Source organism: Carassius carassius, chromosome 7, assembly GCF_963082965.1.
Source record: "Carassius carassius chromosome 7, fCarCar2.1, whole genome shotgun sequence".
Classification (NCBI taxonomy): Eukaryota; Metazoa; Chordata; class Actinopteri; order Cypriniformes; family Cyprinidae; genus Carassius; species Carassius carassius.
The window spans coordinates 7,019,617-7,047,283 of NC_081761.1; the positions used below are offsets into that span (position 1 = coordinate 7,019,617).

Sequence of the window (27,667 nt, forward strand, 5' to 3'; positions counted from 1 at the left end):
AATTTAATCTAACCATCTATATAGTTTGTAGTCAAATATTACATAAATACATTGGCAACTGACGTTTTTACACATTTTCAAATCTTTCACCTGTCACGTTTTCTCTTCATTTTGCCTTGAAGTGAATTCGTTGCTGAATTCAATGTACCATTGTCTTAGTATTTGATCGTTGCATCTTTTGCAGCGCCATCAGCACTGCTGACCTGAATTTAGCAAGTTTGTGCTAAACCACATGATCCATGTCATGCAGCATCGTGTACTTCAATGCAGTCAGTGACTTCTGAAGAAGTTCACATGATAATGATTATGTTTTTGATTTGTGACCTAGAAATAGAGGAAATGTTCTTGAAATTTAAGAACATTCTGTTTATTTCTATAAATAATGTGGTTTTAGACATCTGCTTCATCCGCTAGGGGACAGCAGCACGAATCCCACGGAGACATGTTTCTCTCTCTTCTTCTCTGTTTATCATCATACTTCACTTCCTCTACGAAATCATGGCGGTCCACGGCCCAGTCGTGAAAATCCACCCGGTGGTTTTGGCATCGATTGTGGACTCGTACGAGCGACGGAATGAGGGAGCGACTCGCGTGATCGGAACATTACTCGGTGGGTCCTTTACTTTCTCTGAGTGAAGTCCGAGACAGTCGCGTTTAATAAAGACAACAAAAAGCGTCGTTTTGTATTACGAAGCATGTGTTGTAGTCGAGCAGATGGCCGAAGAGGATTAGAATGCGCATGTGCACTAAATATAAAGAAAACCACTTAACTGGTTTAATTTGTGTGTCACACAGGAACAACAGACAAACATTCAGTGGAAGTCACAAACTGCTTCTCTGTTCCTCACAATGAGTCTGAAGATGAGGTGAGACAAACAGCATCAGCTCATTCTCCCGCTTAAGTAACTTACTATGATGTATTCGTGGTGGTATATCATGGTATATGCCGTTTACCTGTATGATTACTTTACACTTACTAAACATTTCTAGAAATGATCATGGTACTACCATATTATTGGATATGTACTATCAAATTATTGGATGTGCTTTTGAGTTCCTCCTTGTAAAAATCACAGTACATGAATTTTTCAAAAACACGATCCATCAAAGACAGAGTGAACAACACAGAAGTGACCTCATCTTTGATTGCAATGTTTATATCATAGGTGGCTGTTGACATGGAGTTCGCCAAGAACATGTACGAGCTCCATAAGAAGGTTTCGCCAAGTGAAGTCATTATTGGATGGTATGCTGAAAAGAGAAATATGCAAAATCGTTTTAAACCAATATGTTGATGTATTTTTGTTTCTTACAAAGAAGCAGCTTTCCACTTCACAAGATGTTAAAGGGTTATTTTATCCAAAAATGAAAATGATGTCATTAATGACTCACCCTCATGTCGTTCCAAACCCGTAAGACCTCCGCTCATCTTCGGAACTCAGTTTAAGATAAACTGTGTGCAGTGACGCTGCTGACGTGTTATCTTTTTTATTAAAAAAATGTTATATCAGCAGCGTCACTGCAGTGTTGTGAATGCGCTCACAACAGACCCGGAAGAGAAGACAATGCTGAATAGAGTCGTAATTTTTGTTATTTTTGGACCAAAATGTATTTTCGATGCTTCAACAAATTCTAACTGACCCTCTGATGTCACATGGACTACTTTGATGATGTTTTTCTTAACTTTCTGGACATGGACAGTATACCGTACACACAGTTTCAATGGAGGGACAGAAAGCTCTCTGACTAAATCTAAAATATCTTAAACTGTGTTCCGAAAATGAACGGAGGTCTTACGGGTTCGGAATGACATGAGGGTGAGTCATTAATGGCATCATTTAAATTTTTGGATGAACTAACCGTTTAAGGGATGGGCTGGAGACATGTGGGTTACTTGCGACTTATTTGGAATGTTAATATCTGCTGTTTAGACCCTCGTTCTGATGGCACCTATTCACTGCAAAGTGAAAGTGAAAATGAAAGTGCTAATGCTAAATTTCACTAAATCTGTTCCAGTTAAGAAACAAACTTATCTACATCTTGGATGGTCTGTCTGAGTGAATATATTTTTATTTTTGGTGGAAAATGCTTTTGAAATGCAAACATAATGAGCACAATCTTTGTTTTGCAGGTATGCTACAGGATATGACATCACAGAGCACTCTGTTCTGATCCACGAGTACTACAGCCGAGAGGCTCCGAACCCCATTCATCTGACTGTGGACACAGCACTGCAGAGCAACAAAATGAACATCCGTGCTTATGTCAGGTAAGATCATCTAGACAAAGATAGATTATTTCTTGCTGCTGATCTGCTCTCTTCTGCCGCACTAGCAGTGTTTGTTTGTTGATTGTGTTGTTAGTTCCCAGATGGGCGTTCCGGGCAAGACAGTTGGTGTCATGTTCACCCCATTGACAGTCAAGTATGTTTACTACGACACTGAGCGCATTGGAGGTCAGACTTTTTTCCACTTTTATACATTTTTGTGGATTATTCATTCTAAATTGAATGGCACTACTGGTTTACACAATATCTTTTGTTGGAATGTTGTTACAGTTGCATATTTTAAGAATAGCATTTTCTTTTGAGCATATTCTTATAATGGGTTGATCACCTCTCTCTATAGTTGAACTTCTACAGAGGACTCGTGCATCTCCCAGTCGTACCAATGGACTGACCACAGACCTGGCCCAGGTGGCCAGTGCAGCCGGACGCGTACAAGAAATGCTGTCCACAGTGATCTCGTATATAGAAGATGTACTGGTGAGTGTCTCTTTGGGACCTATTTGGTTTCAGAGGTAATTTATCCAAATTTCTATCCAAAGAGTTGCTATTTTTCATACTTTATTAATTGCTGTGCTGCACAGAAGACTTTCACAGATCACCGATCCGGATTTACTGACAAGATGTGCATGACAATCACATTCAATTAATCATGCAGCCATTTTCCTGTTGCGATTAATTGCTAATGCTTTTATCACGTTAAACTGTATTATCACAGTATTTAAATGTAGTTTAAAAAAAGTGGTCATAATACAGTATAACAGGTTTAATAACTTTTTTTCTTAATAAAAAAATCTGAACATTTAAATACAATAAAGCAATACAGAAAAATATATAAAGTTAAGTTTTACACAGATTAAAGTGCAAAAGAATTATAAAGACCAATGGGTATCACTTTACAGTAAGATCACATATAGTTAACCATTAACATTCACAATGAGCAGTAGCTACATTTGCTATAAAAGTTATTAATCTTTGTTAAAAACAACTTAAATACTAAATCTTAGTTCATGTTAGCTCATTAAATAACACAGCTGCAACTTTCAATTTTAACATGTTATTTAATATTGGAATACCTAAGATTAATGAATGTTCAGAATAATTTTTCACTGGCTGTTTGTTAAAGCTGCAGTCAGTAACTTTTGACGCTCTATCGGTTAATAAACAGAACTGCTTGCGTCTTGCGGAAGAACATTGTAGCCGGAGCTACTTCTCTCTGTTTATGTCTATGAAGAATCACAAATGTACCGGGTTACTCCGCCGCGGTACCTCCAAAGCAATGTAAAATAGTCCGAATATAAACACTTATTATAGATGTACCCTAGTGATTCAGGACAGGCTAAAAACACGGTTTGGAAAATGGATTCATGGTGTACTCGCTTATTATATACATTTTGTAAATCTTGAACACAAAAAAAGTTACGGACCCCGCAGCTCTGATTGGTTGTTTCTTACCGGGAGCGGTGAATTTCTGCAAATGGCAATAGGACCACTGGGAGGAGCCAGAGGAGCTTGATTTTTTTCACAGTTTATCTGTCTCATATTCTACTGTCAGGACATAATGACAGGTTTCACAAATACATTTTTACAAAATTTACCTACTTCAGCTTTAACTAATGAATTAACTAATGAAGCCCTAATGTAAAGTGTGAATGAATAATAAAGAATCAAAACACTTTCAAACGATGTCTAGTGCATGCTGTAGTCCAGATTAAAATGGAAAAAAGTTTTAAAATAAATTATTTAAGTATTTGGCGCTGTGATGAACACCATACTGAATGCATAAATCTGAATGGATATATAAAATTATTTAAATATGTTTTAGAAAGTAGCGCAGCTGCTTTATTTATGGGGTTTCCAGGGTAAGGGCTGCATTTTCTGCAGTTTAGCGCCATCTGCTGTCAGAGAGTGAATGTGCTTTCATTCAGCACGTCTCTCACATGTTCCCTCATGTGCTTTTCATGCATGCTTGTTTACATCAGAGCAACACATGCTCTTTCAAGCAGCATACAGCATTGTTGATGGGAATAGTATTCTTAAAATGCATTCCAAATTCTGAATAATTTGTAATATATTATAATAAATTCACGCCATTTAGAAGTGCCCACGACAACTATATTGTGGATCTATTTATTTTATAAAGTAAATATAGATTAATAATTGTTAAAACTATAAAGTAACTCGCCAAGACCGCTATTTTGACATAATTTAGTATTTTTCTGTTCAAGCGCATGAATGCTCACTGTACACTAGGGCTGAAACGATTCCTCGAGTAACTCGATTAAAAAAAATTGAGGCAAATTCCTCAGCCTCGAAGCCTCTTATAAGCCACGCAAGATAGAGCTGGCATACCACAACTGGGGCACTATGATTTCCGCGATGCAGAAAACTCGGAGGGAATCGCGTTATCCAGTCATAAAAACGGATTTTACAGTTTAACGCGGAATGTCACGGAATTTGCCAAATTTTTAATGAATTAATCAAAAATAGGTCATTGCACTTACATCCAATCACGATATGGACTAATATCTGTAAATATTAAGCCGGAACAGTCTATTTAAATATGAATCCTGCATGTTCTGCGTGTCTTTGTTAATGAATGGAGCAGGAGCGCGAGTTCCTTTATCACAGTGGTCCCCAACCCCCGGGCCGCGGACCAGTACCGGTCCGTGCATCATTTGGTACCGCACAAGAAAGAATAAATAACTTACATTAAAGGTGCAGTCGGTAACTTTTGGCGCTCGCATCTGGCGGAAGAACATTGTAGCCTGAGCTACTTTTCTCTGTTTACATCTATGGCGAGTCACGCAGGTACTGTGCTACTCTGCAGCGTTGCCGACCCCAACCAGACTAAAATAGTCTGAATATAAACACTTATTATAGGTGTACCGTAGTGATTCAGGATAAGACAAAAACATGGTTTGGAAAACGGATTTATGATGTACTCGCTCATTATATATATATTTTACATTTTCAACACAAAACAACACTGTGGCACAGCCCTGCGCTGATTGGACTAGAAGAGCCAGGAGCGGTGTAGTTTTGCAAAACAAATAACAGAGGCTCTAGGTGGAAGGTGAAGTACGCTGAGCCATAACAATCTTTTATTTTGTAAAAAGGCTGCTAAAATTTAACCCAGTAGCAAGCAAAATGAGTAAGAAACAGTCGTCTACAAAATTACGGAGTAGGCTAGACATAAGCAACACACTTCGGGTGTCATTGTCTCCCATTACCCCTAGATGGGATAGTCTCGTTGCAGAGAAACAAGCTCATGGCTCCCATTGATTTAGCGTTATGGTGAGCTAAAATTTTCATGGACTTTATATTCGTTTTTGTGGTGTATCTTATTTTTAAGGCATGTTTAAACGTCACCATCGTGACCAGAGTCAGTGAGCGTTAGGGTTAGGGGGCAGAGAGGATGTTATTCGTATGTTGTTGGCGCGATGTTACGAGGACGCTGCTAATAAAGTTGCATACGAATACACAGTGGATTCATGTTTATTATTATATTTACAATATACCGCAGTTTTTATGCCAGTCGTATCATTTAATTTTGTTGTATTTATCTGTCGCACCTTAAAGCCCGGTCCGTGAAAATATTGTCTGACATTAAACCGGTCCTTGGCGCTAAAAAGGTTGAGGACCGCTGCTTTATCACACACACTGAAGCGCGCGTGACGCTCCGGTGATTTCAGCGTCTGCTGTCTCACTAAATTAGGACATGAACACATGAACAACATCTCCAGAACTACTCTGACAGTAAATTCATGAGCATTTGACTATGAAGGACTAAAATGCCTTCATATTTGACCTTTGATTTGAGTAAAACTAGCGTCACATCACATACACAGAACTGTAAAGGTACGTCAACCCATCAGAATAAGTCAGCAGAATGTACATAGCCTACTACTAAAAAAAATAAAAAAATAAAATATTATTCTTTTAAGGTTTAATCACACAACATTTCTTCCATGTTTTATTTTTAATAGTAAATTCCCTTTGTTTAACAAAAAGTTAAGTTTGCCTAATTTTCAATAATTAAAAGATAAATTAAATTAATGTTTTATGTGTTTAATATTTAATGTGCATCTCAGAAAATGTTTTATTTAAAACCCCAACTGAATGGCACTTAAATGCACTCAAATTCATCTGTTAACTTTGTCATTGTTCACAGTACAAGTAAAGAGAAACAATGGGTACTAATTAAATGTTTCTTTTTGTGTATGCATTGCATTCTATGCATTTAAAAAATAAAACATTTTTTTTTCTAAAAAGAAAACTTAGTTGTTCATTTTAAGAGACCCAGGAGTCTTATTTTCTCTTGCATAATTAATATTGCACTTTAATTAAGCAAAAACATATTTTATCCGATTACTTGATTAATCGATGGAGTTTTTAGTAGAATACTCGATTACTAAAATATTCGATAGCTACAGCCCTGCTGTACACACAAAACACAGTGTGCTAGTATTGAATGTAGTCATCTTTTGCTTCTTGCTTGAATGCTTTAAAATAGTTATACATTTTTAAATTGGCAAGGCTTAAAAATGTGTAGAAATGCTAAACCTAGTGACACTGCAGCAGTGGCAAGTAACAAATGTGTGAACTGCCATGATCATCTTTCATGCTGGCCCTGGGCCATTGGCCAGTCCTTATTGTCGAAGCCCTGATATATGTATGTATATTAGTATTTGATCTTTATAATGTGCAGTTATATTAAATAAGGTATTTTATGGGAAATGCAAGAGTCCCTAAGAGTTATCAACACTCATATTGTAGGATAATCTCACAAAATCAATTTTCTGTTTAAAAACTTAAATATATTTTTTTTTATTTTCTAGTCTGGTAAAGTGATGGCAGATAACGGTGTTGGTCGTTTCCTGATGGATCTTGTGAACAAAGTGCCCAAGATCTCAGCAGAAGACTTTGAGAGCATGCTGAACTCCAACATTAATGTAAGTGACCTGTACAGTTATACTGTATACTGCATGTTTTACATTCTTTCAGGGTTCCCACAGTCATATATTTTTTTTTTTTTCTGTTCTAGAATATTTCAGTGGCTAGTTATTGCTCATATGTTAAATAAAACATGTTAGCCATAGTGATATGAGTGAATTGATTTTTTTTTTTTTTTTTTCATTTTCTCAATGAATCGGTCAAACTAGTTTATTGCACTACTAAAACTTCTAAATCGTTAATGGTACCTTTGCCAGTCTTCCCGAATCAAAATGATTTATAAAATAATAAAACAGTAGAAACCCTGTAATGTCTCTCAGACTGAATCACAGCTGTGTTGTGGTGTTTATGCAGTGCTCATGCTCTTGTTTCTTTGCAGGATCTGCTGATGGTGACCTACCTGGCAAATCTCACTCAAGCTCAGATTGCGCTTAATGAGAAGCTAGTTGTTCTGTGATCAGAAATTAAAATAAATAAAAACATATTTGTCCTTCCAACAACCTGTGATTTATTTGATTTTAAACATTGTGCTGCTTTGATATCTTATGGGATTGTGAAAGCATTGCTTTAAAAAAAATAATAAAAGGTATTCGAAAGTTTGTGCTAGATTTATATAGAACTATATATCATGTTTTGACGAGTAGTATTATCAATCACCAGACAAAAACACAACCGTTCACAGGTGGTCAGGACTAATGAACGCGGACGACAGACACGACGAGACACGTAACGCTGGTCCTTTTATGACGTCATCAGGAAGACCGCAGATGGGAAGATGGCTGTGTTTCGCTGTCGGCGAGACCCGTGCGGGTTTATTTGTCTCATCTTAACTTATTTCAGCGTCTTTTACGCCGACTATGTTGTGATTCAGTATGTCCTGATCCCCGCGTATTCTGGAAGGTGAGTACCGTGTGAACGAAGCTTTAAAGAGTCAACGTTTGGTTCACGTAACAGTACCCATGATCTCATGAGACCGTCGCTTTATAATGGTTGATTTTTTAGAATCACCCATAGCAACAGCGTGATGACTGTTATCAGCGTTCTGGTGTGTTTTCCCGCGAACTGTTTACAGTGCGTTTAAACTGTTAACAACTAGTACCAGCATCGTTGTCACTGCGGTAGAACACCATTCAGCGTGTGTTTACTACACTTTCAGGCTGATACTGTGGTCTTAAGGTTTCAGGGTATCCCACATGAAATTAACAAGCTAACCTACTAAAGTATTATTACCGCGCGTTCTCTCTTATGTTAATTTATTTTATTTATTTTGAAGTGTACTGTGCTATTGTTTGAAGTACTGGGAAGTAAAAGGTGTATAGACTTTAATTCCGTTCTACATTAAACTGTAACGTCTCACAACTTTTGGACATTAGCTTTTAAAATAGCAACCTCCTATATATTTATCAGGCTATCACTAGGAATTGTTTTAATGAAAAAAAAGGAAAATCAAAATAATTTCACCTAAGTCTTAATTTCGAATTGTAATGTTTTTTTGTTTTTTTTGTAATTGTGCTTTTGGTTTTATATTTTATCTGTTATTATAGCCAGTATGAAGAAACTATCACACATAATGTAAAAATATTGTTTGGGGTTTATTGGTCATTTAACTTAATTTAAGTCCTGTTAAGTAGCTGGCAACAAAATTACTACTGCATTGGATACAAATGTGATATGCAAAATATTATGTTTTATCTATTTTCTCTGTGTTTAGTGTATGGTGCACTCTCCATGGATCTGTGTTTAATATTATTTTATTACTATTGCTGGCGTGCCATTCAAAAGCAGTGTTCTCTGATCCTGGTGAGTGCTCTTATTTCATGGAACAATCTCGTTTTCTCTGGGTTTCATATATTGTAGACTGATTGTGTTTTAACCCTATGAATTTGTACCATTTTTTACAATTATTATTATTACAGGTATGGTTCCTCTTCCTGAGACAGCCATTGACTTCTCAGACTTGAGGTCCCAGTCCAACCATCTGAATGACAGAGTGAGTGTTGCTGGTTTGTGTACTCCTGTAACATTGTTTATAATGTAGTTATTATGTTGGTTTACTATAATGGTTCGCAGAGTGTGGATAGTCTATTTACTAGCTTTGGATCTTATTTCACAGTGCATTTGCTCTCTGACATGTCTTTAATTTTGTGTTGCTGTCATCGGGGCTGTGAGGGCTGGACAGTGTGCAGTCGCTGTGAGACGTATCGGCCTCCTCGGGCCCATCACTGCAGAGTTTGTCAGCGCTGCATTAGGAGAATGGACCATCACTGCCCATGGTGAACCTTTCATCATTTTCCATTAGCCAGCATTGTCAAATTGAATATATTTTCATGTAACCAGGTGTATTTAAAGTAGAATAAGAGTTTGCAATATATTTTTGTTTTTGCAGTCTGTCTGATAAGTGTTTGCATATGTTTTTGCTCTTTTATAGGATCAATAACTGTGTTGGAGAACTCAATCAGAAATACTTCATTCAGTTCCTCTTCTACACAGGTAAGTTTTAAAAGGATAGTTGTTCATCTAAAAGCCACTTCAAACCTGTATACCTTTTTTCTTCTTCTGTGGAACACAAGAGATGATATTTTAAAGAATATTAGTAACCAAATAGTATCAGGGTTCCCTTTGACTTCCATTGTATTTTTATCCTTAGTATGGAAGTCAATGGGACCCAAAACTGTTTGGAACAACATGAAATGATGATATAATTTTCTTTTTTGGGTTAACTTTCCCGTGAAGAAATTCAGTGTTGGAGTCCATGTTTTCCATTCCTCTCCTCTAATGCCATGTTGTTTCTGTCTGACGTTGTAGGCATGGCCAGCTTGTATTCCATGGCGCTGGTGGTGTCAGCATGGGTGTGGAGAATAAGGAGCGAAAGAGAGGGAGATGGAGATAAAGAAGGAGAAGAAGCTCCCAGCAAACATCTCATTGTGTAAGTCACCAATATAGGTCCTGTATATGTTTGTATAAAATATATAACGATTACAATTTTGTTTAAGAATAATGTTCTTTTGTTAGTTTTCACTTCTCTCACACTGTTCTCGGTCACTTGTTATACAGGGCACATTATATTATTTTGCTGGTGGAGTCGATACTTTTTGGAGTTTTTGTCTTGGTGATATTTTATGACCAGGTATGCTTCAGCATTATATAGTTCCTAATTTTGGACTATATGTTAACATTATAATAAACAGCAATGCCATCATTGTAATATTTTATATTGTAATTTTGCATTTATCTGAATCATTTAATTAATTTAAACATCTTTTGCCACCTTTACATTGCAGATGATGTGTTGTGTGTTGATCCTCATTCACAGCCGATAGAATAAATACTGTGATTGATGCAAAGTGTCTCTTTTTAAACTAAAGTCTAAACTTAATCATGCATAAAACTTTTGCACTAGGCTTTTTTGGCTTTCTGAACACTAGTGTTTTCTTCTCATTTATGTAAATAATTGTTGAAATTTAAAGTTGTTTTTTTTTTTGCATGCATTGATCTGTCCTCTCCTTCCTCTCTGTTGTTTTTGTCCCAAGCTGGTGTCCATTATAACAGATGAGACGCCCATTGAACAGATGAGAAACAGACTATTGAAAGATAAACCCAACACCACCCACCCAACACACATTGCACACACAAGAAAGCCCAAAATTGCATTGCTGAGGGAGGTTTTCGGACGTGGTGAGTTTAATGCCATTTATTTACAGCGTCTGTTTTGATCATGCAAGCCTGTTGTTAGAATTGAATCACTGGTGCTGTTACAAATCCAAAGCATTGAGAAATATGTTTTACATTATTCAAAACAAAACAAAAATGTGTATTTTATAGTCTTTTAGGTCTTTTAATTATTTTATATTCACCAAGGCTGCATTTATTTGAGGGAAAAAATACTGTAAAATCAGTAATTTTGTGAAATATTACTATCATTTAAAATAACTGTTTTATATTTTAAGATGTTTTTATCCTTGTGATGCAAAGCTGAATTTTTAGCATCATTGCTTCCTTCTGTCACATCCTTCAAAAATCATTTGAATATGCTCAAGAACAATTCTCATTAATATCAATGTTAAACACACATGTCTCCTGCTTATTACTGTAAGCAATATATATATTTTTTCATGATTCTTTGGTGAATAGAAAGTTCAGAATACATTTTATTTGAAATAGAAACAGTTTGAAACCTTGTAAATGTCTTTACTGTCTCTTTTATTCAATTTAATGCATTCTTACTGAATAAAATGAATTCTTTGAAAAAAAAAAAAAAATGACATCACACTTTTGAATGGCTATGTACAGAATAATAGTTTTTCTGCTTTATATTTTACAGGTTCTATAATATGTTGGTTGTTCCCACTCCATTCCTCCCCAACTTCTGTTGGCGGCATCAGTTATTCAGCACTTCCTGATTACGATGTGTAACACTAAACAGTTTTCCATCGGTTCCTTTGAACGTTTCATCAGTATCGCAGCATTTGTAGGACATTGTGAATATTATGTTACCGAAGTGCAAATTTCAGCTATGATGACAGAAGAATGCTGCTGTGTGAGTGTGACTTCTGCTTGCTGCTTCTCACACACATACAAATATAAGGTACTTCTACAAACCTGGATCTTTTTCAATTCTCTGTTCATCTAAATGATTTTTCTTCATATAACCCAGGACATTTATTTTTTATTTTTTTTGTAATATTAATTATGCAGATTAGTCAGTTTTCTCTCGTTACTATCTTGTTTGAAGTTACTAAAGCAGTATCTTAACCTGTAACCAGTATATTTATCATTACATAACCATTGATTGGCTTTAAGGGACACGAGGACAGACTCGCAAGGTCAGCTGTGTTGACTGTATTTCAGGTAAATGCAATAGGATGCACCATAACTCATTTTGGTATTATTGTGTGTGTTTGAGTACATGTACAGTACTCCATTTTACATAAGGATTGTAAATAAAGATGTATATTATAACTTTAATTTCTGACAAAAGTTGTTGCTGCATTTTCAGGGCACTGGACTACTTTTGTTGAAGCGATGGGTTTTGTTTTGTTTGAAATGTTAATGTTTTTGCTGTTTCATGGACAGCTTGAGGGATGTGTGTACATAAGATGAACATGTATATTGAGAATGTTTACATTGATATTTATTGTCATTTATATGTGGATTGTTTGTGTCTAAATGCTGCTCTGACTTATGTGAAGTAAAAGACATCTTTTCATATTCTGGCTTTTTTACTTAAAAAATGTCAAGTTTGAGTGGAAATAAACCAGTAGTGGTAAATATAGCCTACATTTTTTTTTTTTTTTTATTATTCAGGAAATCTTTCTATCTACACACACACACACTTACACACACACACACACTTATATATATATATATATATATATATATATATATATATATATATATATATATATATATATATATATATATATATATATATGTGTATGTGTGTGTGTGTGTGTGTGTGTGTAAGAATGCGCGTGTGCACACAAATTTGTTTATTATTTGTATTTAATGTTATTATTTGTATTTGCTATTATAGATTGTTATTTGTATGGGAGTATAATACATCATACTATTTGTATTTCATTCTCTAAAACAGGCAGCTTTTATAAAGGCTTGTATAGGTGAACATTAATATTTCATTGGAACCGGGTGCACAGCAAACCTAAATGAGTGAGAGCTAATTAAAAAGGGATCATATTAATTTTTCAATCCTTCTGAGCTCGTCGCTTACTGGCCCAACCGTTGATCACGTGTTTGTGTTGTTATTTTTGTTGTCGACTTCCTGGTAGCAAAAAAAAGAAAAAGTCATGTGACACTTCCTAGAGATTTGTTTTCACACATCACTTCTGCTTTCCGCAACAACATTATCCAGCAGCAAACCCTAAATCCACCGCGGGATTTAGCGCTCGTTTACGGCATGGCTGACGGTGAGAGATCGCCTTTGCTGTTGGACAGTCGCTATGGAATGAACGGGCTGTCACCGGGAGATGATACCTACCGACCTCCGAGCAAACCACAGAGTGAGTCAAACACGACCCGCTTTGACAGAACGCTTTTCGTGCTGCCTATGGTTCATCAACATCATTTTTGAGCATCGTAGGCGAATTCGAACATACGATTCGATTGGAGCATTCGAACGCGCCTGTGATGCCCACGCTCACATGCTGACTAGCGAGGCATTTATTATTTATTACTTTTATTCTGATTCATTTAGAGTACAGCGTGTGCATATTTTAAACATGTGATTTAACTTTCCGTAATCGGTAATCTGCAGATCCTGAGCACGCTACAAATAGTGGCAGATTAGACAGTGTGCACCAGAATCACATGACTTAAGGAATCATGATTTTTGCCCTCACACTTATCAGTTTATCAGTTCAAGTAACGTTGTTATTGACTATTGAGCAATAATACAAGTTAAAATCGACGAGTACCTAACTATCTACACAATATTGCTCTGTCTAGCAAATCGATTTTCTTTGCTTTGCTCAAATAATGCATAAAAATGGCAATAAAATTTATTTAAAATTTGATATGGTTAGTAATGAAGGGATAATGTTAGGTTAGGGTTTTTATTGATGTTGAATATTATTTACTTAATATTTTGATGTATTTATTTACATAATGTATTTGTAATGTTTATTTAGATAATAATGTTTTGTATTATCAATTGCAAAAATATCTTACTTTCTTAGCACTGAACTTATTTATGTATATTTATGATTTATATAAACATAATTTCTAATTTAAGTAAAAAGTTGAGGCCATATCAGTTAGATATTAGTGTAAATCTATTAAAGTAAGTATATTCATTAATATTGTGTAAAAAATAAATAAAAGGTTTTAAGCATTGTTTTACCCGTTTGTATGGAAGGTTGATTCTGCCATGAAATTAAAAGTAAAAAAAAGGCTATATATATCACTTTGCTATTGTTCCATCTTTCACATGAGCGGGTGTGTGTGTTTTTGTGTATGTGTGTATTAAATTGCCATTTGGCTTTAGGGCTACGAATTTCGAACCCATTTATGGACTCTCCGAGGATGAAGTAATTAACGTTACTGTTTTTCTCAACTATACCATCTTTAAGACAGTGCATGCCTCCCACCATATTGTAGTTATTAAATGTTTATTGTTTTTCAAAACCTGATTTCAGTTTTCAGTTCAGATTTCAGTTCCACTGTGACAAATTATCAGGATAAATTTTTATCAAACCTAAGATAATTATTTTAGAATCACAATAAGTATTTATATAATCCGATACTGACGATCATTTTTTGCTTCCCACATTTCCATATAATTTTATTAGATAAATAATGTTAGGAGTGTAAAGGAATCTTGAAATCCTAATATTTCCCTACTAATACCCAAATCTGTTCTTGATTTAAGTAAAATTTTGTTTCGTTGACACAGACAACCTACATATATTATACATCTCTCCTGCTCTCTCTCTTCATCCCAGATTTCCCAGCGTTCCCATCAGCTCCTCCCACATCGATGGTTGGAGAGGCTCCTCCACCGTACTCCCCGCTGGGCTCTCCGGAGAGCGGCAGTGCTGCTGTCATCAGCTGCAGAGTGTGTCAGTCGCTTATTAGTGTGGAGGGCAAAAACCACCAGCATGTGGTCAAATGCGGTGTCTGCAATGAAGCTACAGTGAGTTAACAAGCACATTAATTTAGGATTCCAGTCATCAGACATACCTAATATTATGTGTTATTTTTGATTGAAAACTGTACTGGTGATATCACTTCCTGTTTTATCTAGCCCATAAAGAATGCTCCAGCAGGAAAGAAGTATGTGAGGTGTCCGTGTAATTGTCTTCTCATCTGCAAAGTCACCTCGCAGAGGATTGCCTGCCCTCGACCTTACTGGTGAGAGACATTACCATCCTTCATAAGCCTTCCAACAAAGTATTAGGTTAGGAACACACCATGGAACATATATATGTACTATTAAACTTTTTCTGTATCAAAGTATCCTGAAAAATGCATAGGTTTCTACTAGATATATCAATAATTAATTGATAATAATAAGACTTGAGCACCGAATCAGCATATTACCTGTTATATAAACCAGTTATAAACAGTTGTTTTAAATTGTAATAATGAATGCAGTTCAGCTTTGCCATCACATAAATTAATGAAAATAATTTTATGAAAATAGATTTTGTTGATGATTTTGCTGTATTTGTGATTAAATAAATACAGCCTTGGTGGGAACAAGAGACTTCTTTCAAAAATGTAAAATCAAAAATGTTATCACCACAAGTTTTGAACAGTAGCGTATATTCAAAAACATGTTTTATTTATATTTTTTTTTTAAATGAAATTTAGTAGATACTGTAAGTTGGGAGATAAGTAAGATTTTAAAGATATTTAAAGATTTTAATGACATTAAAGATTTTTGAAACAAAGTAATTAAGTATGATTGGATTCCCATTGGTTGTTGTGCAATGATGTTGATAATGTTTTTCTTATTAGTTTTAATTATGAGTTTACAGAAATTCTGTTATTTCATGTTTTTGTGTGTGCATGTTTGACTTTTTTTTTCTTTTTTCTTTTTGATGGGGATCAGTAAGCGAATTATCAATTTAGGTCCAGTTCATCCTAGTGCCGGTAGTCCGAATCCTCAGCCTATTGGTGCCAGAGTTTCCTGTGGCCACTGTGGAAACACTTTTCTGGTAAGAACTTTTTTTATATTCATGTACAGTTGCAATATTTTAAAGCTCTTTATCATTTCATTTGCCCGAATAATAGCCTTAATATAGCTGTGACCCGATGTCTCTCTGTTGTTGATTTAGTGGACAGAATTTACAGATCGGACATTGGCTCGCTGTCCACACTGCAGAAAAGTGTATGCTAATTATTATCCATAGACCTTCTATTTAGTACCAGCAGTTACATTCACTGGCTGCAAGTCAATTAATAGCATGTAATTCAATATTTTTCATCCATACAGCTCATCGATTGGCCAGAGGTACCCTAGAAAGCGGAGTCTGATATGTTTCCTGCTGTGCTTGATCTTCATTATAACGACTGCAGGATTGATCGTAAGTATAAAAGCATTTTTAGAGTTCATTATTTCAAAGCGCACCATCATTTCAGAATACCAGGAATCCCCTTTTCTCTGTTCTGTTTCTCTTTATAGGCTGGCACGTGGAGGAAGGGACTGAAATATAATGGGATTTATGCCTCGTGGGTACTTTTCATTCTCTTGGTGCTGATCACTTTGGTCAGAGCTTTACATTGGGCCTGCATGAAAATCAGTGAACCGCTGCACAGCTACTCATCATAGGAGTGATGGATGTGAAGGAGGAAGAGGTAGCAATGAAGTGCAAAAGTAAAGAGAAAACGGAGCAAAAAGATGTTAATAAAGTGCTGCTTTGTCAGGAAAATATCCGAGACATATTTCACCCCAAAATCAATGATTATTTTGGATAATAATAGTAATTATAATATTATTTTGATTTGGGGGTGAAATGTGACCACTTTTCACCCAAATGATTTTTTTTTTTTGATACAGTGCTCTGCTTTTGAACCCTCTTCTCTGAACTGATTTCAAATCTAATTTGCCAGCATTCCTGATGGGAATCTGCTTCCTAACCACTAAAGAATTAGAAAAAGCATAGAAAAAACTATATTTCAGCCTTGTCAGTAGGATAATAACTTCTAGTTTAGTTGCACAATCAGTAACTACTTACACAGGCTATTTTTGCACCATGAATTGACATCACTGTGGCATCACACAAATATATGGAAACATTACAGTCAGAATGAGAGATTGTGGCTGAATTGCTGAAACACAAAGAGTAAGTGCCTCATGTGATCATGTGCACTGGTGTTAAAACTTGTACTGCAGGAACGGCAACTTTTAGCTTTATGTAAAACCCTGACCTTGCACATAAAATAAGCAAGAAAAAGGAAATGAAAACACACTGAAACATTTGGAAGGTTTAGAAAAGAGGAGAAGCAAAAGCAAAACTTATTTTTGTTTTTGCATTTTAGTGCTTTTATTGGAATGTGCTATAGATTGAACCATAGGCAAAGATGAATTGATTATTCTTTCAGTGTAGTTTATTGCTTTTCTGTAGATATTATTCAGTGACTCTATAGAGGTTTCTTCTCGTCTGTGGCCCAAGTTTAGATCAAACCTTTACCTTCCTTTCCTTCCTCCTATAGCATTCAGCATTATGCTTTGCTTACTAACTAATAAAGTTCAAATATCCAACACAATGCAATATTACAGATAATTTTGAGATTCCTAATGATCCTTGTGCTTCTTTTGTTGATGCTGTTTTTTAATGCTGCTCATAATTAGTTTTTGTCTGTGGTTATATAGGTATAAAGCTGCATTAAAATCTTCTCTTTTATATGCTACGAACCTTCAACATTACCTAGTAAAGTAGTATGGAAAGAGAATTTTTTTTAAATTACAATTTTGACTTAATTTTTTTTTCTTTTCTTTTCTCTCTTTGGCACAATCTGCACATATAAACTGTTAAATGCTAGCGACACTAAAAACTCATCAAAATATTGCTGTGATTAATATCTATACCGAATGAAAACAGTGTGCAAAAATCGTACAACAGTCTGTCACTGGGACAACTTCATACCTTATCTAATCGTACAACAGTCTGTCACTGGGACAACTTCATACCTTATCTAGCTTTAAATTAAAAGACGTAATAATAGGCCTAGAATCCTTTGAGGGCAAATAAGGTACAAAGTTGTACCAGTGACAAGCTGTTGTCATTTTTTGCCCATTATTTTGGAAAGTGTAATCAGATGTAAATGTACCGGCTGACAAATCATGTAAGCTGAAATGAACCTCTTGCACTGCACTCTTAATGAAGATACAGTTACTAATAGACATAGTACTTGTACCTGTACCTATTCTGTGAAATTCAGAAGTGACCAGTATGTTTTTATTTTTGCAGAGTTTGATTTGTTTACATGAGTGTGCAGTTGTAGTACTGTGCATTTACTCTTAATTTTTCGTTGAAAATGTTAGATATATATCTATATATATTGTTGCACTACATTTTAGCGATTTCGCTAACAGAATCTACCCTTGTCATTGTTGATTTTGTTGTTGATAATTTTTGTATTTTCCTTTGTGACTAAAATGTTTTAACAATCTCTTGAATATTTGTGGTTTTGACTTATTTTAATTGACAAACATAATGAAATACTATAATGAGAAGCCAGAGAGAAGTTGCTTATGAAAGTTACAATATGCAAACATTCAACTGAACATGGTAGTGGTATATGAGCATGACTTTTAATAAATGACAAAACGTAATACATATCTTTATCATAATACTTATAACTATGGTAGCACAGATGTCAAATAAATAATTGCTAATGTTTTCCAGCCACACAGATATCTGAAAATCGGTTTTAATTGTCAGCTATCTGAGTTATGTTACATTATTATGGACTTGGCTTAACTTTACCTGAAAATGAAGATTTAATTTGAATCACCACGGAATGATTATTAACTCAGTACATATTTAGTACATTTTATGGAATAATAACCAATTAAAAGTATAGTTTACAAAAAAATAAAATAAATAATACATCATTTAAACACCCCGATGTTTTTAAATTCTGTGGAACTCAGATTGAAAGAATATCCAATCCACTCCTATCATGGTGGATTTATGTGTTGAGTCTTTTTATTTGGTCCATCCAGTTCACAAAATGATGCATTCATGCATCTGACTGATCCAGTTCTGGAGTTCATCCTTTTCTTTTTGTATTCCTCAGAAGAAAGAAATTTATACAGGTTTGCAACGACATTTTGGTGAGTAAATCATAACAGAATTTCCATTTTGGGGTAATCGGTCCCTTTACATAATTTAATAAAAGCAGCTTACGACAAAATATAACTTTAGATCAAAGATGCAAATCAAGTTGAAATGTATTATTTACAGTAATAGACACCTGACTAATAGTGTGCCCCCTCTGTTTTTGATACTACCCCACACTCTCAGAAAAAAAATGGTACAAAACCTGTCACTGTTGCTGCACCTTTTCAAAAGGTTCTAATATGTATAATTTAGGTCCGAGGTGTCCAGTCCTGCTCCTGGAGGGCCATTTCCCTGTGGAGTTTAGCTCCAACACCTTTCCTGCCTGGAAGCTTCTAGTGATCTTATTAGCATCTATGGTTCCACGAAGAACCTTTTGAATCCATGGAACCTTTCTATTGTACAAATGGTTCTTTACAGTTAAAAAACATTCTTTAGATGATTATGTTCTTCACATTTCTTTAAAAAAAAATGGTTCTTTTAAGAACGGTCCACTGAGAGGTTCTTTGGAGAACCAAACATTTGTTGTTCTGTGACGTCACTGCAAATTTTCCCCTTTTGGAACATTTATTCTAATATGAATACTTTAGGGTATGCTTATTCTACCATTTCTTCTAAAAGTGCAAGGTCTGCAGGCCATCAAATGTTTATATTATTTGTTTAGCGATTTTTTGTCACGATTTTGCACATGGCTACAACTTCAGAACCTTAACAGTGGTGAGAGTAGTGTTCTCCTCATCATTCGGGCAGTCCAAGTCCTCTTCCTCTCCATCCTCTTCATCAAGTTGGAGGCTTCCAGAAGAAAAGCGCATGCGTGCCAGCGGACCAGAACGCACCACTTTACCCAGTGCAGGAAAGTAGGGGTAGAAAGTGTCTGAATCTGAATCACTATAACTACCTGTGCCGAGTACACATAAAGAAGTGGGTCTTTCTGGGATTGGGGCGGGACTTAGAGGAAGGTAGGTGGGCCTGGTAGGAACCTGGTGTCGAGAAAGGTGTGGATAATATCCTAGAGGGCGATACTCGGATGCATAGGCAGCGGCGTTGGAGGCCAGAGTAAGTCGCTGGAATTCGAAGTCTGGTTGGCTTGAGGCTCGACGTGGCAAGCCGGTCTGAAAGGTGGAGTCGTCGCTGTAATGTCCCGCTTCCACTCCACTCAAGTCCAATTTCCTATTCAACCCAACCCTTAGTCCAAGTCCTCCTCTAGGGTACAATCTCGATTCTCCCTGGCCGGCAGGACGGAACCTTTCCTGCTGCTTTTGTAGTTGTGGTGACAAGCAAGAGGATGGTAATGACGAATGGGCAATTTGTCTGGGCAAGTATTGCAGAGGCACATGGTTGTGATGGGTTTGAGGGAGTCGGTCTAGGGATGAGGACGTGTGGTCTTGCGGCAGGTACGGATGAGTGGCGAGTGGGAAGGTTGGCAGCACTGGGTGGAACTGTAGATGGGGTGTGTTAGGATAGAGGAGCACAAGATGCTGGGCGCTAGGAGACAATCTTCTCTTTGCCTTTTGTCTCTGAGCTCCTCTACTATGATGTTCTGCTCCTGATGTGGAAAGGGAACGGAGCTTGGGTGAGGCAGAGTTGCTTGAAAAGGCAGGATTTCGTGACAATGGCCTGGATCGTTCCAGCTCATTAGCGAACATGACTTCCACAGCAGATAGGCTGCGCTTTGCTACGCCTGTCTGTTCGCTGTGTTGCCCAGCAACGGTTTGGTCGGGAGGTAGATGCTCGTACAGCTATGTGTGGAAGAAACAAATGTGAGAAACACAATCCAAAAACAAATCCGAAATGCAAGTAACTAGTACAATACCTGCTTGGAGACGTCAGTCAGTATGTCAGGAGAGGATCTGCACTGTCGAGTGTCATATTCAGACTTGCAGTAACTTCTGAAAAAAAGTGCAAAACATGCTGTAGATGCAGTGAAAAACAAACCCCTTCAGCACTGTCCAATTCCCTAAAGACTCTGTTCTTGCAACTAAAATGTTAAAACACATTGTAATGTTCAAAGACAACCTTAAACCATTTGCAGGTTAATATGCCCTACACTCTCATAAAATAGGTACAAAATCTGTCACTGGGAGAGCACCCTTTTAAAGGGTACACCGCTGTACCGTATTTACTCATAAAAGGTGCATTTTAGTACCTTAAGTGTACATATTTGTACCTAAAGCATGCAAATTAGTATGTAAATGTTACATATTAGTGCCTTTTGAAAGGGTACTGCCACAGGGACAGCTTTTGTAATTTTTTCTGAGAGTGTAAAGATGTCAAATCTCTGGTGCATTTGATATTGTTCTGTTGGTTTCCCAGGTAGTATAATCCCAAATGGTGCCCTTAAAGTTAACTTGTGGACTTGAAATGGTTATGACTTGTCCATTCATGACACTTTAGGGTGTCCTATTTGACATTTTATGTTTCAGATGTGTGCTCATGAGGGCCTTTGTTTAAGTGGCTCAACGTAGTAAAGTTGACTTAGTTCAGGACTACCTAATTGTCAAAGCCAACAGAAGACAATTGTATAATTTTTGCTATTCCGATTATTCCCATTAGTGGCTTAGAAACTACATGTACAATTTATGCACAAATGTATTCCCACAACACACAATACCCAACGTAACATCTTACCTTTCAAAAGGCAAATGTTTCTTGTCTCCAGAGCCTACACACTCAAGAAGTTGCTTCTGCGTCCTGCCACTACAATACCACAATCGCAAGAATAAAAAGAGACAACTGTTACTGATCAAAAAATATATAATCAAACCTAGTTCTTTCTATTTTAATTTATTAATGTCATTAAGCTTGATTTTCAGCATTGTTTACTCCAGTATTTAATCACATGATCACATGAGCCTCAAAAATCTTTCTTATTAGCTGATTTTTTTTGCATAAGAAAAATTATTATCAATGTTGACAACAGTGCCTCTTAATTTTTTTATTTAAATTTTTTTTTATTTGTGGAAACAATGCAAAAAATATTTTTGGGGATCCTTTGATGTATAGAAAGTTCAAAAGAACAGGATTTATTTTAAATATTTTTTTGATCAATGTAAATGTCCTTACTGTCATTTTGTGATCAATTTATGTCATCCTTGTTGAACAGAAGTATGAAACTTTCAAACTGTAGTGTATAATTGCCAATACATGAATCAAGCTCACTCAGCAGAATGTTGCCCATTTCTGACATGGTTTCCACTTATTATTTTATTATACTGCTGTATGTGTGCAGAGATATATTATACAGAAGACTGAAATCACTCACAGTGACATTAACTTCTGCATCAAGCCTACACTCAGCTATCGTATCTGATCATATTGCCACATACTGTATATGTAATATGATCATATTGTTCATTCTCATCAAGTTAAACTTTTCTCAACTTTATCATATCGCTAGACACACCCACTTTTTGTTGCCAGTGATTACCATCACTCATTTTGCCAGTTATCATCAGCTCTCAGTATATTTCACACATATAAACCAATGACTAAAGTTTCTTATTGTGTGTTTAGTAAAGAAGATTATAATCATTACAACCTCTCAGGTTATAATCATATAACATAAAGTATTAGACAACTGGGGCTTATCATTACATTTCACAAAATCTAAAGTCTGCCTGTCAAATACCTGTATCTGAAACTGGATCCTTTGCTGGACAGAATGGACCTTTGATGTGTCTTGGGCTCTTCGGCAAGTCTGAAGAAAGCATGATACTCCACACACAACTTCCAGAATGCCTTACACACATCTCTGCTGGCCATGGAAAATTCAACAGTGTCTCTCCTTGAAGGCTAACACAATAAGAGTTGAGTGAATGATAGATGAGGATATTACTGAACATTCCATGCAGTTTTCTTTTTGTTGAACGTTTTTATTTTTTTTTATCCTTATTCTTTCTTATTAGAAATACATTCCTATTTTTATGGAAATCGTCAATATAAAATATCTTAAATTGTACCAATTGATTGGATTGGATTATTTAATATGATAAACAAAAGTTGTGCATCTGCCCTCTTGCATTTTCTGATGTTTATCTTCCGTTTATTTTATATCATTCTGTTGTCGCTCATGATAAATTGCTTGTGCTGTTCCTCATTTGTAAGTCTGCCAGCTTTGAATAAAAGTGTGTGCTAAATGACTAAATGTAAATCTAGAAGTCAGCACAGTCTCTGCAGATATAATACATAATGAGAAAGATTATTTCAAGTGTTGCTGAGGAACTATTGTATTCTTTTCCCCAAAGATTCCATTGTAAATACAGCTGTTGCCATGGAGGGATCATTTGTGTCTCACCCCACTCTCAGTGTGGAGTTTGATGAGGAAATGTTTCCTCTTGAAGCTCAGCTTTCGGATCTTGGCCCAGCTGAAGGTATTGATCTTTGTGTTTCCCTGATAACGGCATAAACATGTAAGAGAGTTTAAATTTCTAAGCTGCAATTATGGTTGCTGTGTGTTTTTTTATGCATTTTCTTTTTCCTTTTTTTTTCAATTAGAAAGCTAAGGAGCAAGCACATATTTTTGTATATTACCTGAAAAATGAGTACTCCCATATGTGTGACAGCGAGGTTGATCCTCATGCCTTCTCCATCATGGGCAGGGTGGGGGCGGATCCCGTACATGTCCATTTTCCGGGCAACCTCCAGCAAATGCACATCTGACTCAGCAGGAGTATGACCTCTGACCCCATAAACAAAATTATTGCCGAATGTACAAATGTTCTCACTTGAGTTTTGATTTGGTAACTAAGACCATGTTTACACAGCAGGTCTTTATGCCCAATTCTAATTTGTTGCCTATATCCGATTTTTTTTTACTTTCTGTCAATTGTGACCCTAATCTGATTCATGTGGTTATACTTTCCATACCATCTTAAACATTGTGCATGCTTAAAGAATAATATGATGTCATTAAACCACGGAGAAGTACTAAATTGTCGCAGTTTTAATGACATAGAATGCAATGCCTCAGAACATCCGATCTGCCTGTTTACACGACACATGTTGTCACATTGGCACATACAGCAAGTATTGAACACGTCACCATTTTTCTCAGTAAATATATTTCTATATATTCGGTGACAACCCAAGTAATCCATACATGCAAAGAAAACAAAACAAAACAAATAAGTTCAGAAATTAAGTGTTGTGTAATAAAATGTAATGACAAAGGGTAAAAGTATATTATTACATTACAATACATTACATTATACATTATATATGGATGTCAGTGGTAATATTATTATTCTGGTATACTTGCATGGTGTGTAGCTGTATCTTACCTGTGCTTTTTGTGAAAGCGAATGATTTTGTGGTCCAAGTATTCTTGGTTTGGCACATATTGCTTATTTTCAAGATGATGAGCATCCAACTCGTCATCATAATCCCCGATTTCTGCTGCAAATGGGGACAGAGAGGGAGAAGTATAATGTGCATATGATAATCACAGGCAGGATTTGAAAGCAATGTATTTTGATGTTATGTAGACATTTAATGAGGTAAGTGGAGCTACCTTGCAGTATATGAGAGACCAGCAGGGCGGCGCCGTTATCGTTACAGGTAAGGCTACCATTTGACAGATCCTGTTTGATCTGAAGGGCAAATAGATACCTGTATAAAAGAGGCAGCAGTCAGACTGAACGCATATGACCTATCACCATCTATTTATCTGCCTATATATATCAGACAATCATGTGCGTGTGTTTTACCTTGTTAAGCCTCTCTGCAGTTGTCCTGGGTCAGGAGGGAAAAACTTCACTATAAAATGGAAAGCCACATCACTGATATCTATGGATGAGAAGCACACTATCTTATTAGACCCATAAAACTAGCATTAAGCCTACTTTATTAATAAGCTTAACATTCACTAAAGGCAAAGGATCAAGTGCATGGTTGTGGTCTAATGGTTAAGCATCTGTGATGGTAAATTAAAGGTTCAATCCAGGAAAGAACTGAATTGATAATTGGTGAATACTGACTTCTGAGATAACATATTCTACAGTAAGCATCAAGGGTAGGGGAGAGTGGGGTAAGATTTGCCATGGGATATGTTCTCAAGATACAGTATTTTTAAAAGTATGTTAATTTGCAAAAAATGCTGCTGACTTGCTAAAAATTTCTAGCTGTTTATGTAGTTTTCTACAGTATTAAGTGTGTTATGTCAAAGAGTTTATGGGCAAATTGGATCACTAAATTATTAAATTACTTTTTATGGAAACCCTATTTTAATCCTTCCATCTTTAACCTTTCTCCTTGCCAATAGTAAAACTTAAGCAAAACTAATGCATCACTCCCCATTTATCATTAGCATAACAAGCATTGGCTAAAAAAAAAAAAAAAAAAAACACAGTGACCAGTTCTCTCTATTAACTAGCTGCTTATTACCATGCATATTACTAGCTTATTGGCTGTTTATTAGTACTTATAAAGCATATATTAATGCCTTATTATGCATGACAATATTAAAACCACATAATCCTCCTACTCTGTAACCTAAATTGAACAACTACATTACTAACCTTTGATATTCAGTATATTAGGAGTTTAATAGGCAAAAGTTGTAAATAATATTTAATAGTGAGAAGGTTACTAAACTAAAATGTGACCTAAACAAATTTAACAAGTGGACCTTGTCACAACAAAACAAAAATGACATAATAAAACTCACTTTTGATTTGCTTAGCCACTGGTTTCAGAAGTTCAAGCCAAACCTGTAGAAGAAACAGTATCTTATTTAATTTTCTATGGGTGCAGAAAACACCTATCTATTTTACAAGTGTTGACATAGCAACTATTTCAAGGGACGGTTCACCAAAAAATGAAAATTCTGTCATTTATTGTTCAACTGTTCCAAACCATGTTTTCTTCAGATAAAGTTTTGAAGTCATTACTCATTCATAATCTTGCCATGCAATGAGCTATTAACCCAAGAACAGCTGTGACAAGATCAATGACTTAGTGAACTGATAAAATCAGGAAGAACTGTGAACAAATCATTCAGATCAGTTCTTGAACTGGATGAACTGACTTAAAAAATCTCACTCAAAAGACCATCACTACTCTTGTAAAGTTGTTGCAAAGAGTTTGATGGATATCAGTGACTATTAATTTGAATTGGAACATCACACAAGTCAACTGGACCATTTATTGACACCTTTACGGTGCTTTTGCATCCTTTTTAAGGCTTAAAAGTTCTAGACTCCATTAATAATAATTGCATGTAAAAGAGTGGCCATCTATATTATAGAACATTTCTTCTTTTGTGTTCCACAAAAGAAAGAACGTCAGGTTTGGAGCAACACAAGGATGAGTAAATTATGACAAAATGTTCATTTTGGAGGGGTGAAATATCCCTTGAAGTGCTAGGCTCTGCTGTTTTTGATCAAACTCTGTTATTGACGTCATTGACAGGTTAAAGGTTTTGACTCACATAGCTGCCAGTATGGTGACGAAACTCCAGGCCAAAGTACTCTTTCTCCAGCAGCTTTAGATGACCACACACCTTATTGAAGAAATCAGAGCCCAGAATCTTTCTCTGTGGGAAGATGAAGAAGATTAAATCACAATACAGACATGTAAACCCTTTATTTATCTTACATGTCATTTCAAAATTGATATTCGTCTCAGTGCTACTTGTATCAATGTTATTTTTGACTGATGTGACTGCAGTGTCACTGTGAAATTATTCCTCAGATTTGCTTCTTTCTTCCATCTCCATTACTTGATGTGGGTGGTAATGAGATGGTGATGCGATTTGAGCAGAATGTGACTCTTAGAGCAACTTTCTCTGGTAATTGAATCTGCAGCAACTGAACTCCTTAAAAAGAATTATGGGAAAGTCAGATGCTCACTGAGTCAGCCTGAAAATACAGGGTTGCTATCTGATGAGTGTGTTTGTGGGCACATATGTTTGTGAGGATGTGTTCTTGAACCCTGTATTTACTGTGACAGCGGGGCATAAAACCTCCCTATTATCTTGTCAAAGACAGGGAACATAAGAAGAAGATAGAGGGATTAAGTCTTGAACAAGCATGAGAGGTTGAAACACATATCACAGTACAAAGATAGATCTGTGACTCTCATAGAAGGGTAAATTTATGCCAAAATTTGTGAGGACATAATGGATGCTTTCTTGCACTGTTTATTCAGGACAAATGGGATATTTAACAGTGAATCGTCACTGATTATGCACTTTAATTCAATGCTAGCTTTACTTTGAGTCCACTGAACACAATCTACATCAAAGTACTCAACATTTATTTTTACAAAAAATGTGAGTGGTGCTTCTCTGTGCAAAAGCTGATACCATGATGCCAGGTAGCAGCATTATTTTAGTATTACTTATATACCATTATAGTGTTTATTAATAGTTTGAATTAGCTTTTAATGTTTTTTTTCAGGTTTTTTTTTTTTTTTTACATTTTAGTAATTTTGTTTTGTATTTTTGGCATGTCTAAGTGTAAGTTTTATCTTCTAACATTCAGATTAATTTCTTTTAGGCTATTAAAACAAGTGGAAACTATATATTTTTTCTCTTTTGATGTTAATTAATTGCATTTTCCACCTGTTTTTAAATTTTTCCATGTGGATGAGGGAGAAAAATAAGAAGCTAAAACCAGCCTGTGCT

General features: G+C 35.8%; 4 protein-coding genes across 5 annotated transcripts in view; 3 read left to right on the forward strand and 1 right to left on the reverse strand.

Annotated features, from left to right (window-relative positions):
• Positions 1 to 453: 453 nt before the first annotated feature.
• eif3f (eukaryotic translation initiation factor 3, subunit F) lies at positions 454 to 7,740 on the forward strand. The gene is made up of 8 exons (XM_059553658.1): positions 454 to 610; positions 796 to 866; positions 1,167 to 1,246; positions 2,132 to 2,269; positions 2,364 to 2,455; positions 2,628 to 2,764; positions 7,126 to 7,239; positions 7,620 to 7,740. The coding sequence occupies exons 1-8, from the start codon at positions 499 to 501 to the stop codon at positions 7,695 to 7,697; spliced, it is 822 nt and encodes a 273-aa protein (XP_059409641.1). The 5' UTR covers positions 454 to 498; the 3' UTR covers positions 7,698 to 7,740.
• A 188-nt stretch (positions 7,741 to 7,928) lies between these two features.
• Positions 7,929 to 12,512, forward strand: zgc:77880 (zf-DHHC domain-containing protein). Of its 2 annotated transcripts, none has more exons than XM_059553656.1 (9): positions 7,929 to 8,140; positions 8,952 to 9,040; positions 9,157 to 9,230; positions 9,401 to 9,513; positions 9,669 to 9,730; positions 10,046 to 10,166; positions 10,295 to 10,367; positions 10,771 to 10,915; positions 11,562 to 12,512. In XM_059553656.1, exons 1-9 carry the CDS (start codon positions 8,016 to 8,018, stop codon positions 11,651 to 11,653), a joined length of 894 nt encoding a protein of 297 aa, XP_059409639.1. In that variant the 5' UTR covers positions 7,929 to 8,015; the 3' UTR covers positions 11,654 to 12,512. The 2 variants fall into 2 exon arrangements, with proteins under 2 accessions (XP_059409639.1, XP_059409640.1); XM_059553657.1 differs by having other exon boundaries at positions 7,933 to 8,140; positions 9,410 to 9,513.
• A 512-nt stretch (positions 12,513 to 13,024) lies between these two features.
• On the forward strand, positions 13,025 to 16,736 carry pip4p1b (phosphatidylinositol-4,5-bisphosphate 4-phosphatase 1b). The gene is made up of 7 exons (XM_059553180.1): positions 13,025 to 13,257; positions 14,707 to 14,888; positions 15,000 to 15,106; positions 15,810 to 15,915; positions 16,036 to 16,088; positions 16,194 to 16,284; positions 16,383 to 16,736. Exons 1-7 carry the CDS (start codon positions 13,155 to 13,157, stop codon positions 16,527 to 16,529), a joined length of 789 nt encoding a protein of 262 aa, XP_059409163.1. The 5' UTR covers positions 13,025 to 13,154; the 3' UTR covers positions 16,530 to 16,736.
• Positions 16,737 to 19,622: 2,886 nt separating this feature from the next.
• LOC132143449 (FERM domain-containing protein 7) overlaps positions 19,623 to 27,667 on the reverse strand; it is a 9,521-nt gene continuing 1,476 nt past the window's right edge. The window contains exons 2-12 of the mRNA XM_059553659.1: positions 26,471 to 26,575; positions 25,709 to 25,751; positions 24,750 to 24,828; positions 24,554 to 24,651; positions 24,324 to 24,438; positions 23,575 to 23,722; positions 23,339 to 23,434; positions 22,673 to 22,836; positions 21,673 to 21,741; positions 20,858 to 20,933; positions 19,623 to 20,783 (exon numbers count right to left, since the gene is read on the reverse strand). Of these exons, the coding sequence (XP_059409642.1) occupies positions 19,737 to 20,783; positions 20,858 to 20,933; positions 21,673 to 21,741; positions 22,673 to 22,836; positions 23,339 to 23,434; positions 23,575 to 23,722; positions 24,324 to 24,438; positions 24,554 to 24,651; positions 24,750 to 24,828; positions 25,709 to 25,751; positions 26,471 to 26,575 (2,040 nt within the window). The 3' untranslated portion in view covers positions 19,623 to 19,736. The remainder of the gene's footprint in view (positions 20,784 to 20,857; positions 20,934 to 21,672; positions 21,742 to 22,672; positions 22,837 to 23,338; positions 23,435 to 23,574; positions 23,723 to 24,323; positions 24,439 to 24,553; positions 24,652 to 24,749; positions 24,829 to 25,708; positions 25,752 to 26,470; positions 26,576 to 27,667) is intronic.

Excerpts from the sequence above, each read along its gene's own strand:
- eif3f (XM_059553658.1), top strand. The coding sequence starts at position 499 with ATGGCGGTCCACGGCCCAGTCGTGAAAATCCACCCGGTGGTTTTGGCA. Across the intron at positions 611-795 it reads CGTGATCGGAACATTACTCG|GAACAACAGACAAACATTCA; the intron begins GTGGGTCCTTTA and ends TGTGTCACACAG. Across the intron at positions 2,456-2,627 it reads CGACACTGAGCGCATTGGAG|TTGAACTTCTACAGAGGACT; the intron begins GTCAGACTTTTT and ends CTCTCTCTATAG.
- zgc:77880 (XM_059553656.1), top strand. The coding sequence starts at position 8,016 with ATGGCTGTGTTTCGCTGTCGGCGAGACCCGTGCGGGTTTATTTGTCTC. Across the intron at positions 9,514-9,668 it reads ATGGACCATCACTGCCCATG|GATCAATAACTGTGTTGGAG; the intron begins GTGAACCTTTCA and ends GCTCTTTTATAG. Across the intron at positions 10,167-10,294 it reads CCCAGCAAACATCTCATTGT|GGCACATTATATTATTTTGC; the intron begins GTAAGTCACCAA and ends CTTGTTATACAG.
- pip4p1b (XM_059553180.1), top strand. The coding sequence starts at position 13,155 with ATGGCTGACGGTGAGAGATCGCCTTTGCTGTTGGACAGTCGCTATGGA. Across the intron at positions 15,107-15,809 it reads GCCTGCCCTCGACCTTACTG|TAAGCGAATTATCAATTTAG; the intron begins GTGAGAGACATT and ends GATGGGGATCAG. Across the intron at positions 15,916-16,035 it reads ACTGTGGAAACACTTTTCTG|TGGACAGAATTTACAGATCG; the intron begins GTAAGAACTTTT and ends TTGTTGATTTAG.